The 16,768-nt window shown below is 40.0% G+C and overlaps 1 protein-coding gene across 21 annotated transcripts in view; it reads right to left on the reverse strand.

The window, feature by feature from the left end:
* The window catches only part of TRPM3 (transient receptor potential cation channel subfamily M member 3), a gene marked incomplete at both ends in the record, with an annotated part of 816,961 nt that overhangs the window by 201,600 nt on the left and 598,593 nt on the right, over positions 1-16,768 (reverse strand). For all 21 annotated transcript variants that reach the window (XM_080911710.1, XM_080911707.1, XM_080911721.1 and 18 more), the window contains one exon: positions 129-303. In XM_080911710.1, the coding sequence (XP_080767836.1) occupies positions 129-303 (175 nt within the window). The remainder of the gene's footprint in view (positions 1-128; positions 304-16,768) is intronic.

Consider the following 16,768-nt stretch of genomic DNA (forward strand, 5'->3'; position numbering starts at 1 on the left):
TTTCCACTGTCCCACACTATAAGGTCTTGGCTAAATCGCAGAGAACGTGCTCCACTGTCCTCTTTCCCGAGCTTTACACAGAAGCTTTGTTCCCAGGTGTCTCCCAAGGGACCTGGCAATTTACTTACCCGCCTTCTTCTGAATATTTATGCCCAAATGCTAGGATGTCGGATGCCCGTCCACTCCCATCACAGACCACGACTGGTACAGGAGGGGTGTCTCGAAGGTATTCCAAAACAATTGAGATGACATTGGGTCCTCCTTCCACAATGAGAGCCACCACTGGAACCCCTTGACCGATTCCTGCATTAAAAAAAGGAAAAGAAAAGGAAAAAAAGAGAAAAGAACACAAAGCCAGCAAACCAAATAAACAAAAGAGAGAAAAAAAAAAGCACAAACTGAAATTACTGAGCACGGGGAGGTAATGAGATACGAAGGGATAAAATACTGAGTGACATTTGTAGAAAACTTATTAGCAGAATTCCCACCCCCAGCAAATCTATGTGATTTTGCCCAACCCCCACACTTTATAAAAGGGAGAGTTTACCCCACTTTGCACCCGAGAACCTAGGATACCCAAAGAAGGGAAGGGGGTAACAGAGACACAAACTGGGCTAGCAATCAAAATGTTGGAAGCCATATTCTGATGTAAGAAGTCTCTCAACTATGTAGTAATGTTAAGATTTTCTAATTTCCTGGTTACCACAGAAAGATCTAAATAGCTCTTTTTATTAAAAAACAAACCAGAGTAAAACAAAATATATCACTAAACTCAGTGAGGGCTTGTTGGTTCTACTACTGCCTAGATTTTGGGTCTGGGCTCTGAACATCAGATCTCAGTGACGCTGCAATCAGAAAAGGCCACCACTTGGGTCACATACTTTTCTGCATAATTGCATCCTGCTTTCGTGAGTAAGGTACCAGGTGCACGTCTGTACTCATTACGTATTTGCTGCATTCAGATGAATCACAGGGATTCAGTGGTATCTCCTAACACATTTAAGTGATTTCTTTCAAGCCACAAAGCCTTGTGAGCTTCATGTAACAATTTCTGTAATGTCAGCATCATGTGTGTGATTCATCCTAACATATTAAAGAGAAACACTGAAAACCAATGTTTATGAGAGAAACACCCATCTTCTGTTTATTTCACATGGACACCGGACGCATCATTAGAGTTACTGGAGAACTCACGTTTGTTTGAATTGATACTGTGCCAGGTTAAACTGAACGATGTAAAAATGAGTTGTTCTTCTGGGATGCATACAAGTGTTCTTACAAAAGGCACAATTGAAATTCTGTGCCCTTTGTGTAAACACGAATTTATACAAAACAAAAACAAGACTAAACCTTGGTCATCTCAGTTGTCCTTTGGTGTAATTTTATCTGGCATCAGAAAGCTGCTTCCCACTGACAAATAACAGTCTGCGATTTGGCTTCTGCTCTGCTGCTAAGAGATTTTATTTGACTTATGTGACTCGTCTTCCTTCTAAACTATGAGTGTACCAGTCTCACAGGGTCTTATCAACTCTAAGTCACAGAAGATAAGATTTTTTTTTCTCCATAGTTTGATTTTACTCTTAAAGGAAGGATTCCAAATGTTGGCTGCGTATGAATAGATATTGTTTTAAATCTCCATATAAAATGTGTAGAGGAAAGAATGAATGGTGGTCAAGGTAGGGGTGGTGACTCCTTTTTGTTCTGTAATGAGAACTGGGGGACAGATGAAGCCTGGTTCCCCACTAGCTTTCTGTAAATGGGGAGGAGTCGAGAATTATTCTTTCAAATCTAAGGAGAGGACAGTGGAGCATCCTGAGGCTCTGCCTGGGTGTCTGTGAAGGAAAGACCATCCCATTGCTGCCCTTGTGACTATTTAACAAGCTCCTGAAAGGCATTTCAGGGAGAAGAGACTAAGCTAAGTGAGCCATTTGCACTGCATGCTTTTTTTTAGGGGAAACATTGCTGCCATAAAAATACTATATAGGGATTTGTCCATTAATGTGCTTTGAGAAACATGGCTTATCCAGAGGACAGATCTAGATGCCTTCTTGTCTGAGGATATACATTAGCAGTATAATACTTGCCTAGCATTCACATGGCACTGGGTTCAACCCCCAAATTTTATGGAAATTTCCAAATTCTCTCTCTTTAGCAAAGCTTGAGTCAGTTTAACTTCAAATTTACAGACCAAGTGAACTTTCCTTTCAGATCCATTTAGTGTTGTCATGGAGGGAAAGGTACTAAAATGAGCCTCTAGAATGTTCCCATGTTATAAGATCTAGTGGAAAGATGAGAATCACCCTTCCAAAGGATATCCAGCCACAAGGGATCAGTTTTTGTAGACTAATTTGACTATGATAAATTTCAAGCATTTTTTTGAAAATACATTTGTCAATATATCAATATTATAATCTCTAGAAATTCAGAAATATGCTCAGGATAATAAAAATTTTCATATTTAGAATAAAGTTGGCAATTGATATAGTTAAAAATTTAAATTGAGTTAAATTTTTAAAATCAGTTAAATGCCTAAAATTGGATGAAATAAACACTGAGTATATCAATACCTTCAAATTCTCTTTCCTTTGGATGTTAAAACATGAAGTCCTGTGGTTTAAAAACATTACCTAACACTCAAAAGCATCTTGAGGGTTTTTTTTTTTTTTTTTTTTTTTTTTTTTAATGAGTGGCAGGGATCCTTGTTGTGCTTAGAAATACCGTGCTTACCACAAATAGAATTTGCCAAATCTGGCAACAATAAACTTTTCTCTCTCTCTCTCTTTGGACACACGCATGCACACTGGTCTTGAATTCAGAAGAGTGTTCTAAATACTTAGTAATGAACAAAGCTATGAATGTTAATCTTAGCCTATCTGTAGAGAAAGTTTCATAGACTGTGGATTTCAGTAAAAGTGAGGAACTCTTTTCTTCAGAAAAAGAAGTGCATGTGGGGTCAGAGAAAAGGTGTTTCTATTCGACAATTTTCAGGTCCATGGATCCGTGAAATTCATCAGTGAATTTGAACATAATGAGTCTTATTTAAACACATTGAAACACTCATGCATTCATTTATTATTTTATGATCCTCACTGATACAGGCCCTTGCATTGGTTTTCAAGCTAGATTCTACATCCTAGAAAGCAATATTCCATTTTATTGGTCATTTTATTTGTATTGACTGGACGAAACCTCCCTGGTAAAGCACTGGAGAATATACCCTTTCCCTCAGCATTCTTTCTTTTTCTTGTTCTTGAATTTTTCTCCCCATACTTTGTTTTCTAAGCCACACTTTGGACACAATTTGTTTAGAAAAATCTGTAGAAATGTGAACAAATGACCATCTTTAGCATGTTGTCCACATGGGATGAAATAGCTTTTTATAAGTCAAGCACGATTTATATTTTATTAGTGACACAAATCAAACATTTTGAGAATTTCTTGAATCTGCAGCTGCTCTAGATTTGCTCAGCTTACTGCTCCTTCTTTATGCCTATCAAAAATTAATTTAGATTCCTTTAATGGTCCTTACAAAGCTGTGTCTTGCACAGTCGAAACTTGGCTGCTTGCATTCCAATCACTTTCCCCAAAAGCTACTCAGATTTACACTGGAAAAAAGTCAATTATTTAGGAAAAAGGTTATGTAGATTCCTGTGGGATCTTTGAATTATTATTTTGATTTGGGAGGAAAGTAGGTTAATTGTCTAGTTAATGGTCATTATTTAAAATGTTCTTCTGTATCTGAAGACTTGTAGTAGTTCTTAGGAGAACTCTAGTAGAATGCAAGTCACTTAAGCAAGAAGATGTGGCATACTTGTCATATACTTCAACCTGAGCATTTCTGGAAGTAAGAGCATCATAGCCAACAAAAATATAAGCTTAGGAAATGAGTGCATCAGGGTCTAGTTGACCTTGGCTCTCTAATTATATTCAGAACCCTACTTCTCTCTCAGTAACACAATATACTTGACTTTCTGGCTGGTATGCGAATTCAGAAAGGTTCATTACCCCCTTGTGGGAAGCATCTAAATTGGGGTAAATCAAGACTGAGTTGGGCATTGTGTAGGAGAGGGTTGGCAAAAACAGAAGACTTTAAATTCTACTCATCAAAGCATTGTTTTTATTATTTTGTGTATATGGGTAAGTTGTACCTGCCTGAATGTCTGTGCACCACGTGTGTGCCTGGTACCAGCAGATGCCTAAAGAGGGCATCAGATTCCCCTGGAATTGGAGTTACAGGTATTTATGAAAACTGTCATATGGGTGCTGGGGACAAAACCTGGGTCCCCAGGAAAAGCAGCCAGTGATATGAACTGCTTTGTCAACCTTCTAGCCTTCATGCTTTTTGTTTTTTTCTTTTTTCTTTTTTTTGTTTTTAATGCTTCGCTTCTCCCTTTCCCCCTATATCCTTCTGCCCATCCCTCTGACATGAATTCATAACCTACAAGCAGTTATAAGGTACTTATGAAAGTATCCAGTGTGTTATTCAAAAATGATTGGTCCATTGAGAAGAATTTGTTTACACCGACATTCTGGTTCTGTGTCAAGACTGTCAGATGGGATCTAAAGAGCTTATGAGTCTATGGAATCATCTATTTTCTGCTGAATAACGTTTTTTATTTACATGTGGGTGGAGCACACAAGGTTGATCTTGACCTATGTCTCAAGCTTCTGATATTATACTCTGGGTCATTTAGAAAGGAGGTTCCTGCTCCTTGTATGAGATGACCTCCTAAAGACAGTGCCTAGTTCAAGACCAACTCTGTCACTGGTCAAGAACCAAGGAAAGCTGTGGCCATATCATGAACACTGATAATTTTTGCCTGTGTCAGTTCTGGGAGTATGTGATTCTTAGTGTTTCAAAAGTTTGCATAGAACAAGAATGTATGTGTCTTGAAATACTACATATTGTATTTATTAATACATTTTATGCCACACATATTTAAATTTATATAATAATGACTCCAATTAAAAAATTCTACCTACCCACCAACTCAAATAGCCTCAGCAGTTGATTTTGCCAATAAAAACGTGGTCACCATTTCCTATGTTTAGATTATGTGAGTGGCCAGGAAAACCAAGTAACTCCTTAAACGATTGTACTTTTCAAACAGAATCTCCCACACATTTGAAAGGCATTAGCTACTACTGTAGTGATGGAACCTATACAGCATTAAAACTTTTTTTTTCTTATTTTCTTCAGATTAGAGTCTCAGTGCCTGTGAGTAGATTTGATGTTTCTTCTATGGTCTGTGAAGTCTGAAGTGGGTGTAACAAAATTAATCAAGATTGTAATCAGAGCCAGAGAGATGGTTCCGTGGGCACATTTGATTTCAGGAACCCACATGGTAGAAGGAGAGAACTGAATCCCGAAAGCTGTCCTCTGAGACACACACACACACACACACACACACACACACAGCTATTGATAAATGTGTATCTAACTGGAAAAAAAAAAACTATTCTGTTTTTCTCTATGCTTAAAGCAATTCTTGTAAGTTTCTCTGCTGTAGAGAAATAAATATTCAGGTACAATGAAGAAAGTGTTATGTATAAAAATGGTACCACAGTAAGACTTTTTCAAAAGTAAACATTAGGAATCTCTGAGGTACTTAAAAAACAAAACAAAACAAAAAACAAAACAGAGCCCAGAAAACACTGAGGAACATTATAAGAGAAAAATGCATCTTGTGTTAAGAAGTGTCTCTTAGGTCTTCTATGGAACTAGAGGTATTAGATATTTCCTTCACTTTTGGAAGTATATAGAATCCATTCAATATCCATACAATATAGCTGCAATGTGTCTGACCTTAATTGGAAATGTATAATGAGGCCAAGAATGTTTAGTGAATTGTAATGAAACCCCCAGGTGAAGAATGAAACACAATTTTCTTCAAGTAACTACACAAAATTTATGCCTATGAAAACATTGGGAAATATAATGCCACATAAACTAATAAGCAGCTGAAATAAAACCACAGGTAACAAGATGTTTCAGGACCAAATATGTATGGGTTTTAGTTGGTAGATATTCCTTGTGAGATGGCCAGGGTCTGCCTTTGAGGGTGGAAGTATCCAGAACCCATATCTCAACTCACTTTATGGCCAAGTAGGAAGAAACATGGCATAGACTTGGTTAATGTTCATATCTGCCATTACTGGACTTTAGGAATCCCTTGGGTTGAATTTTAACTTAAAGAAGTCCCTCCACAAATAATCATCCATGTTTTTAAATCATGATCAACCCACCAAAATACACATCTCACATATTTTATCTTAATATGTGATACTTCATACCTTGCCAAAGATAAGGGCTTGTCAAGATACAAAGACAGGGCTTACATTGATTGACTGTTTTCCTCAGACAGTGGTAAAAACTGAAAACTAACAAAGCCTAGCATTTATTAAATTTCAGATAGAGAAAGTACAATCTACTGATATGGTAAATTTCGTTTTCTATTGGTTTTCCTACTGTTACACTAACCTATTTGGGGTGTGATTTATTCCCCAAGTATTTGCATAAGAATTCTAACCTAGCCCCTCCCTACTGGGCATCTTTCATTTAGTCTTCTTAACTCTGTTTTTTTTTTTTTTTTTTTTTTACATCTAGTAACCAGAGGCCAAAGGATAGAATGGTAGAGAGACCTGAGATTGAATGGGAAATCTGGTAAGCCAGCCTAAGTTCTGTGGAGGGTTCCCTGCAAGTGCCCACCACTTATAAGGGAACCACTCTATATTAAACACTGCAGAGGAGGCCTTGACTGACTCCCCTTAAGATCAGTTGGGAAGGAGACTTGCATTAGATCATTTCTCCCATTCAGGAATTAGTGTGCTGAAGCAAATGACTGGCAGGCAGGCTGTGAGAGCATGCTGAGATAGGGGATGGAGATTAACAGTGGCTGTGATGGCGGTAGAAGCATCATGGAGGGAAGAGATTACATGAAGCAAGTGAAACAGAGGAGGTGAAGGTGAGTACATCATTAGAGAGAATGCAGGGAAAGCAGGGAATAGTTTGTCAGCTCTTCCTATAGGCACATTTCTTTCTCATACTGCTTTTCCTTTCTCCTGTTTATTTCTAGAAAATACTCCATGGTAGTCTTCATTCATTTATAACCACTCTTTACTCTGAAGAGACTCAGGGGGCATTTCTAAGTATAGAAACCTAACAGGGAGTTTATAATTGTTCTTGCAAGTTACTTTTGTAATGGGAGTTTGGGAGTGGAATTGTGGGACTTTCATTTGTTTGAGGTGAAGCTGTAAGAAAAATATTGAGGTCAATGATGGGCGTTTAGCTCTTGTCTCTGCTGGTATCAAGTGGGGCTCTGTGTTGGGGCCTAAGTGAGAACCAGGTAGAAACAGTTGTAATGGTCATGGTTTGCTGATGAACTGCTCCCACTGAAAAGGAAGAGTCCCCCATGTACACACCAAGAATAGTTATTCTACCAACAGAGATGAGAGGAGGAGAGTGGGATTTTACTCAATCTCTCTGTAGTAACCTAAGAGCACCATATGTGGTAGTCTAACTCTAAGGATGCCCTTCCCCTCTGCTGATATCCTTAGTGTTTCATAGAGAGTGGTACCTATATCTACATCCCCTCATAATATACTGCTTTCTGCATATACTATCTCTAGGCTTGGGTCTTGCTTTGACTTCAGTGGTTTTCCTGGAAGGAAATTGTTTCACATGTGTTCCATTTTTACTTCATACCATGGAAGTCTCAATGGACTCATTCTGGGAGGACACTTCCTCTTAAGCCCTGGGGGTTTCTGTCTAAAGCTGGGTAGAGCCTCTCATCTCCGTGTTCACAGTTTCCTGATGCAATCTTACCTTCTACCCATTGGGTTTCCCATACATTCGAATTTTCTTTCACAGCCTCTCAGTGTGTATGTCTGCTTCTAGTCTATCCTTTCTTTAGCCACCACAACTAGACACCATGTGAGCATGGCTAAAAGTTGTATAGCATATTAGTTCTACCTAGAAGTAGTTCTGTCCTAGAAGGTGAAAAGGGTAACTTGATGAACACAGATAGACTAAAAATATATTCTGCTATTTTGCACAGGAGGCAGCACACAGAGTAGGTCCCCAATTCCAAGATCATCAGGCTGAGAAATGAACTATTATTTATAAAGCACTTAGAACAGAGCTTGGCACTCAGTAAGAGCTTTCTGGTTAAACATAAACAGAAAGATACTTATTTGTACTTATTAAGCTTATGAAAGGTTTCCTCTTTAAATATATAAATGTGTCATAAATATAAGAAAAGGAATAAAATTATATGTTTAAGCCAAATGGATTTTCTTACCATAAAATACTCTGGAACATGCTTTTCTGAAGTCTGCCTAGTCTACTCTTCAGACCAGCAGTTTGTTGAGAAAGCCACATGCATTTGTCATGTGTCTAGAACCCTAAAACCTCCTGGTTTGAGATAGATAACTTTTTTTAAACCAAAAGATTTATTATTTATTTATTTTATGTATGTGAGTACACTGTCACTGTCTTCAGACACACCAGAAGAGGGCATCAGATCTCATTACAGATGGTTATGAGCTACCACGTGGTTTCTGGGAATCGAACTCAAGACCCCTGAAAGAGCAGTCAGTGTTCTTAACCACTGAGCAATCTCTACTTCCTAATAGATACCTTTTAAATTAAGTTAATTTTTAAACTAGTTCTCAAATACTTCTTTGTGGTTTAGCTAGATCATTAAGTCTTTCTGAGTACAGTGGGTTGAAGAAATAGATGTAAATACTAAATAATAAAACCAATAATCCAAATCCAAGCAATTTTATATGCTTTCAAACTCAGCTTTTGACTTAATGGGAAATGTTATTCCCTTATGGCCTGACAGCTTGGATTGAAATATTCTGTTATTAATGTCAGTGTATTCCCGAGCCATACAAGTGGCATTGCTGTGAATAATTTCAATAGAAAGGGACAGCTAGTCCCACGGGATGTAAAGTGGGTATTACTTTCACAAGAAGAAAAAGCCAGCATTATTTTCTTTGGGGTCACTGTTTGAAGACTGAATTTTTTAATGTAATTGATCTAAGTCTACAAGAAAACTCATCCAAACAAAGCTATAATCTTCATCTCTGTACAGCTCAAAACCCACATCAAAAGGATGACCTTGCCTTCTCAAATGTAGGGTAACCAGAGAAGTTTGAACTCATTCTACTTTAAAATATTTCACCAACACTCTTTTACAAATGTGCCCAGATCCAAATACCCGGCCCACACAAGCATCTGAGCCCTGTGCAGAATGAATAAAAAGCAGAGCTGTTAAGGAAACTACGAATTGTCAGGGCAACTGGAAGTCCTTCTCAGGGAAGGACCTAGCCTGTGATGCAGGACAAAGCTTACTGAGAGAGAGGGAGAGGGAGGAGGAGGGGCAGGAGAGGAAGAGGGGGAGGGGAGAGGGGAAGGAAGAGGGGGAGGAGAGGAAGGGGGAAGGGGGAGGGAAGAGGGGAGGAGAGGTGGAAAGGGGGATGGGAGAGGGGGAGGGGAGAGGGGGAGGGAAGAGGGGGAGGAGAAAGGGAAGGGGAGGAAGAGAACATGGTAGATGTGAGGGAGATGTTACTGCCAATTTGAATTAGCTGATCACACTCAAAAGTATCATTTTATTCTGTTTTTACTTTGTGTCTGTTAAGGGAAAATACAATTATTTTCATTATCTTTAAAGGATTTTCCTTCAAGGAATGCTTCTCAACAACCTACCCTTTCTATGAGAAATTTATCTTTCTGTTTCCAGGATTAAAGATAAGCTTTCTTTAGTCTCTTCCCCTGCATCATTAGGCCATATCAAACATTTTGCTGTGTTATTTTATAACTTTTTTTAAAAAAAAGCTCCCTTTCTGACTATGCTCTAGAGATTTGTCAATCAGTCACAGCTCTCGAGGTCCTTTCTGGGTCTCTTTTGTTTCCTTGGCTGTGTGTTGTGGCATCTCTCTTCTCTACCTGGCAGACTTAACTTAGTAATTTGAGCATGCCACACAACGTTCTCCATGTAGTAGTTGACCACAACAATTTGGTATACAGATGATCAGGAAGGCAGACATTACTCTCCCAGTTCTCCCTTGATAACTTCAGTGACAAGGTACTTCCTCCTCCAGAAAAGTTTACATATTATAGAACAGGCATAATCTGTCCTCAGTTATCTGAGATATAATTTCCATTGCCTCCAACTCAAAGATGAAAATGCCCAAGTCTGTATTTCCTGGCTTTCCTGTAGATTATTGAAGGCCTTTTTGGTAACTTCTAGGCCTTTGTATGAGTTTTTGTGTAGTAGCTGAACATTATTCATGACTACAATGTTTCCTTGAAAAACATAGTGAGTTTTCACCGCTTATAGAAATAGTACTGGAGTCCTTCTGTGTATATCACAGGTTCAGTTCACAGCATGCCTTCATCTTTTTCAGCGTTCTCTTTGACTCTAAGTGTACAGCATCCTCAGGGTCCTCCAGGTAGGATTATTTGTAAGTGAATCTGGAGTTCACTCTGGCCTATTTAGTGAATAGCCCTAAAGCCACAATTTTCTATTTTCCCCTCTAAGCAATAAAAGGGGGTATTTTGCATACTATACTTTAACCACTTTTATTTCTTATATTGTCTGGAACTTGGATAAAAAAAAAGGCACTGTTGATTTTGTACCCCCTACCCCCTGACTCCAACTCAATTGTCAAAATTTGATTCTTAAGCCCTACCCAACCTCCTCAGGCAGTATTAAATTTCTGTGCTTCTGTGGTCCCATTGTTCATTAAGAAAATGTCTTTGGGCAGTTAATGCCTTGGTTTAATTAAAGTTCCACCCCCTCGAAGCTCCTTTGACAGTGATTTCCCACACATCTTAACATTCTGACTCAAAACTCCTTCACACTCAGAGAGTAGTTCAAATAAATGCTTGCAACATAAAACAAAATATAAAATGCACAGCACACTGGGACAGATGAAGGACCAGGAAGACACTGAGAGTTGCAAAGAGCCTACCACACCTCAATGCTACTAATGTATCCTGCTCAAAGTACAGATGGCCACGCTATAGGTGTGCCTACAGCATCCTATCCTGGATCTTTACTGCTGGACTTAAGTAGTGGCCAGAGACCTGCTGAAGAAGCTGTGTGGGTGCTCCTACTCCACCTGTCCATCTGGACTACATCAGAAAGGCTTAGATGTTTAGAGACTGAATGGCCAGTTTCATTTCAACTGTCTGCTCTTTTTAAGTTGAGGCTGTGCTATTTCTCAGGACAGGAACTGAGCATCTGGACCACCAGGGAGAAAGATGTAGACACAGGTTTGTTTATGTTCTTCCCCTTGCTAGAACAATGCCCAGGAAGCCATTATTTGGTTGAAATGAATAGAAACTATGTGACCAAAATAGACCCCAAAATTTCTTCCTACTGAATTGACTGATATATTTTAGCAGTAGGCTAGGGGTGACCTTCATTCATCAACAAGGTATCAGAACAACTAAAATAATGGACTGCCATTGTTAGACAGAAGACATAGGTTATCTTGGATCAATTACATTAGAACATCCCCAATTTGGGGGTCTAATTTCAGATCCAAAGCACAAAATTAGAAAATTGGTTTTGCCTGATTATCTGCTCAGTCTTTGGGGGAAACCATGAGACTATGCTGTAGGAAATAGTCTTTTCTCTAGGTCTATGTTTCCATGTTCAGGGATTCCATCCCCATTACGGTAACGTACCCACCCGAGGTCGTCCTGGTTGCTTGTTTGCTTGCAGGAAGTTCTTACTGGGTAGTTGAGAATGGCCTTAAATTCATGATTCTCTCTCTTAGGCACTTGAGTTCTGGGATTACAGGAGTGCACCATCATACCATGCTAGGGCTATTTCTTAATCTGGCGAGGGCTAGCTTCCAAAAGCCCTCAGATGAGAGAAGTTAGCTTTACCCTCAGGGGATGAATGCCAGGCAGCTCCCTAGGTAACGGTGAGTATTAGAGATTTTGTTGTCTGGTGGGAGTGTGGGAACTGACTCCACCTGCTCATTATCTCCAACAGCATTATCATCAGTGATAATGGCATTTTACTGCCCATCAGGGGTACTATGCAACCTTACTCTCCATATGATTCTTGTCACGAGTAGACATACAGTTCCAGTTCCAACACTCTGGGCTATGATGTTGCCATTTCAGCTCTAGAGGCCACTTTACCACACTGCTGAGACAACCTGAGTCCCTGGTTCCACTTTGGGAGTGGAATTCTATCTTTAAGTGAAAACTACTGTATTTCTTTGTATGGTTCTATGTGTTGTTTTTCTTGATACTGTGATAGCTCCTTATTAGCAAATGATGATGGTAATGGCTTTTTAAGGAGGTAATTACAACAAATGAGTCCAAAGAAGGATACGTTTGAGCTTTGGGTTTGGAATGAAATATTGTGTTACACTTTGGGGATCATTTGATTTACCATTCAATCAGGGCACATTTACAAGTGTGTGTATGTGTCCTCACTGATAATCACTCTAATATACTAGCTAGAGATTGGAACAGCTGGTATTTTATATTACTTGCAACTATTGTGAAGGGTGTTGCTTCCCTAATTTCTTTCTTAGTCTGTTTATCTTTTGAGTAGACAAAGGCTACTGATTGGTTTGAGTTAATTTTGTATCCAGCCACTTTGCTAAAGTTGGTTATCAGGCTTAGGAGTTCTCTGGTGGAATTTTTGTGGTCACTTAAGTATACTATCATATCATCTGCAAATAGTGATATTTTGACTTCTTTCTAATTTGTATCCCTATGGCCTCTTTTTGTTGTCTAATTGCTCCGGATAGGACTTCAAGTACCATATTGAATAGTTAGGGAAAGAGGTAGAAGAGGATAACATTTAAAATGTAAATACATAAAATGTCCAACTTAAAAAAAAGAAAGAAAGAAATGAACTGAAACAGCTGACTCCTGGACAGCTGATTTCTGGACAAACCTTTATTCGAAGTTGCTTTGCTGCACTTATGAAGCTCAAGGTCATTTCTGATATTTCTGAAAGTAGACAACAATTTGGGGTGTTTGGCCCTGGGTTTGTTCACTGCTGATCAGGCTGTTTCAGGGGTTCAATTTTCTGATCCTTCTAAACCCCAGGCGCTCATTATCAGAACTATCCCTCTGCATGAGGAGAGATGAAGCCCCAGAGAAGGAGTCGATGATTCGGCAAAGGCCCAGAACAACAATACAGAGGCACCTGTGCTAATCAGTTAGGGGGAAGATATCGGTTGACAACTTGTTTCATGATCTAGCCTATCCTCGATGGTGCTAGAGATGGGTCCCACTACTTCTCTTCTGGAGATGAACATCCCACTCTCATTTAAACTTGTCCAGTATGATGATGAGAAGTTGGGAGTCAGTTATAGCCCAGAGGTATGCAGTATGTTCCCTGAGACCTCAATATGGGAGTATTTAATCTTATTATCCTATTTTGTGGTCCATGTGAAACTGCCGTTTGTAGCTGCTGGCACCAAAAATCTATGTGGCTGCAATAATAACTCCTGACCTTATTATCTAAAAGAAGACTATCTAGAGATTATTAAGTAAAAATATGGCCCTTTCAGGGATGCCCTAAAATTGCAATCCTAATGTAGAGAAGTAGTTTGCTCATTGAAAATGATCAGAAGAAACAGCGTGTGGAAATCTCTTGTCAGTGTCTGTAAGGACAAAGGCTCTTTCTTTTAGACCCATCAGAATCACTTGCGGGGAGTCACTGCTTGAAAACACATACTGGCCCCTCTTTGGGAGTCTCAGATTGGTGAGAATTTGCATTTCAGCAGTTTCCAGGCTCTGTTGCAGCTGCTGGTTCAGGGAGCACACTTGGAGAGCTAGTGGCTTAGCTTAAGCTGCAGGGAGAGATCAAAACAGCTGATATCTAGAATGTGCCTGGAAGTTCATGGGGTGGGACCCAAAATTCCCATCCCTAGGAGTCTACTTTAAAGCACGAGCCATCAGCAAACCTTTTCCTTAAAGGGCCAGATAAGCATTTATTTTCAGCTTGGCAGGCTGGATAGACTCTGCTGAAGGGTTGTGACTGTGGCACCGAATCATGGAGAAATATTTTATTCAGAGCAACACGTATGTTGCAGCATACCTTTATCTATAATATAGATATGATGGATCTGGTTCCTGGGCTACAGTTTGTATACTTTTGGGCCTAGATAATGTTCTGAAGAAATTTGTAGGAGGAAAATTCTGTTAGTTCATTTATCCCTAGTATGCAATGGTAACTGCCTAACTTGGAAACATGGGCATATAGAAGCCTCGTGATGATGAACATTCAGCTGTATCAGGCACACTGCCTTTGTTGGCACATGAACTCCATAGGAATTCAGCCCCTAGACCTGGCTCCTTGGGACTGTATAGAAAACTCTCATTGCCAGTTTCACTGTACTAGTGAAAATTTCTCATTTATACCCAAGTTTTCTATTTGGTGGCTTGCTTGTAAGTAAAGAATATGCTTAGTAATGTATTTTTGTTACTTGGGAGAATTTATGGAGTTCTGAATTAGATTTCCGTTTGTCCTCCCCTCTCCTCATGACACTAAGAGCCATTCAGGTGTGTTTCTTCCATTTCACAGCGGGTTTGTTCCATTGGCTAGAGCTGCTAAAAGCAAGATTACTTAAAGATAAGCCTTCTAGTGGCCTTTGTAAAGGGCTTAAGAGAGAGGAATGTGCCTTCTATGGAGGCGTTTGTGTACAGGTGATATGTTGAGGAAGCATATAAAGCTGGTACTAGGATAAGAGATTTGTTCCCAGTAGTGCTTACTGGCAGGAACCTGATATGGATGCCTCCTCAGAGGCTCTGCCAGAGCCATACTGATACAGTGGAGGAGGATGCTTGCAGCTAACTATCAGACTGAACATGAGGACCCTAATGAAGGAGCTAGAGAAAGGACTGAAGGAGCCGAAAGGGTCTGCAACCCCATGGGAAGAACAAAATGATCAACTAACCAAACCCACTATAGCTCCCAGGGACTAAGAAAAAAAAAAAAAAAAAAAAAACAACCAATGAGTTCCTATGGAGAGACCCATGGCTCCAGGTGCATATGCAGCAGAGGACAGCATTCTCTAACATCAACGAGAGGAGAGGCCTTTGGTCCAGTGAAGGCTCATTTTCCCAGTGTAGGGGAATGCCAAGGTGCTAAGGTGGGAGAGGGTGTTTAGGAGAGGAAGCACCTTCATGGAGGCAATGGGAGGGGGATGGGATTGTGGGAAAGGGATAACATCTGAAGTGTAAATGCAGAGAATATCCAACAAAATTTCTTTTGGGGGAAATAAAAGAGATTTGTTCCAGAGCTGATAGTCGGTTCCCATGACATCTTACGTACTTGTGAACTATGTGAGTATAGTGGCCATCCTGCTGATGAAGGGCAGTCTTCAGTGGTTTCAGACAATCCACCACTTCTTTTCTCCTTACTCAATCCCCTCCATCTCTAGTGTTGATTCCCTTTATCTATCTGATATCTGTTATTTGGGCTTCCTAACACCAGCTTTTTAATCTCTTTTCAGCTTTCATTTGTCAACTTCCACAGTCTCCTTGTTCTTCATCCATCTATTTAATATTATAGCATCCCCAGAGGCCTTACCTGGCATAGTAGGGCCAGGGTTTCCTGTTTTGGATGGGTAAACATATGTGGACAACTGCTGTATCATGGGTGAAGGGAGTTAAGAGACCTTTCTCAATTTTCTAATTTGTGTGAGCAGGAGAGACAGGGTGTATGCAGGGTGAGAGACGGGGTGCTGTATCTGGGATCCACATGTCAATATATTAAAGACTCACTCTCCAGAATGGCACTAACTGGGACATTGCAGAACTAATAAGAAGTCGGGCTGCTAAGAGCAACTAATTGCTCAGAGACCATGTACTTAAACTTAAGTTGAAGTCAAATGTCATAAGTGGTTTTTCTCAGGTTCCTTGTGTTCCTGAGTGGGGTCTTGTCCTACGACTCAGATTTTCTTCAGACCTGTGATCCTCCTCTCAGCCTCCAAAGACCTGGAAGTGCAGGTAGGCACCACAGTGCCCGGCTCAAATGCTTCTCACAGTAAGGGAAAACTAACTAGGGTAGGGTGGGGGGGACGGTGGGGACTAATATTTATAGCATGTTTGAACTTAACAAAAATGCTATGAAGAGGATATTGGAATCTATTTGAATTAAGGAGGACTAGTGTTAGTAGGTGACGTTTCCTATGTGTCTAAGTTTATGAACAACAATTCCTACTGAAACACTTCTTTGAGTTTGACTAATGGGAACATATAAATCAACAGGGCAAATCAAATGCTGTTGTGTTTCAACAGGCCACGGTCTGAGACTAGAAAACAAGGTTCAGGGAACAGCTGCCTCGACTTTTCACACAGGCACGCTGTGTTCAGTTGTGGCTTGTTTCACTGCCTCCCCCAGGATTTCATAACACATCCTAATGTGCAGCGCAGACGGTGCACACTTCCTGTGTTCTCCCTCTGGGTGGAAGAAATGCTGCTAATGAGGCAGGACTCAGCTCCGATTTGTTTGATGACCAGGAAAGCTGACTCTTCAATCTCCACCCTCCCCAATTTGGCAAAGGCGCACCTATTTGTTTTCCACTCTGCTTCTTTCCAGCAGGAATTGTCCACATATCCTCATGTGGACCCAGAGATGCCAAGACTTGTTAGGGTTGAGCATTCCCCTGTCTGTACTTTAGGACTTGAGTGTTTGCCTTCTGGGCTGCAGCATGTAGACCTTTGCTGAGTTTGGAAATCTGGCCTCCACTGTGGAATAGGGACAGCCTGTTTGTT

Source organism: Micromys minutus, assembly GCF_963924665.1.
Source record: "Micromys minutus genome assembly, chromosome: 2".
Taxonomy (NCBI): domain Eukaryota; kingdom Metazoa; phylum Chordata; class Mammalia; order Rodentia; family Muridae; genus Micromys; species Micromys minutus.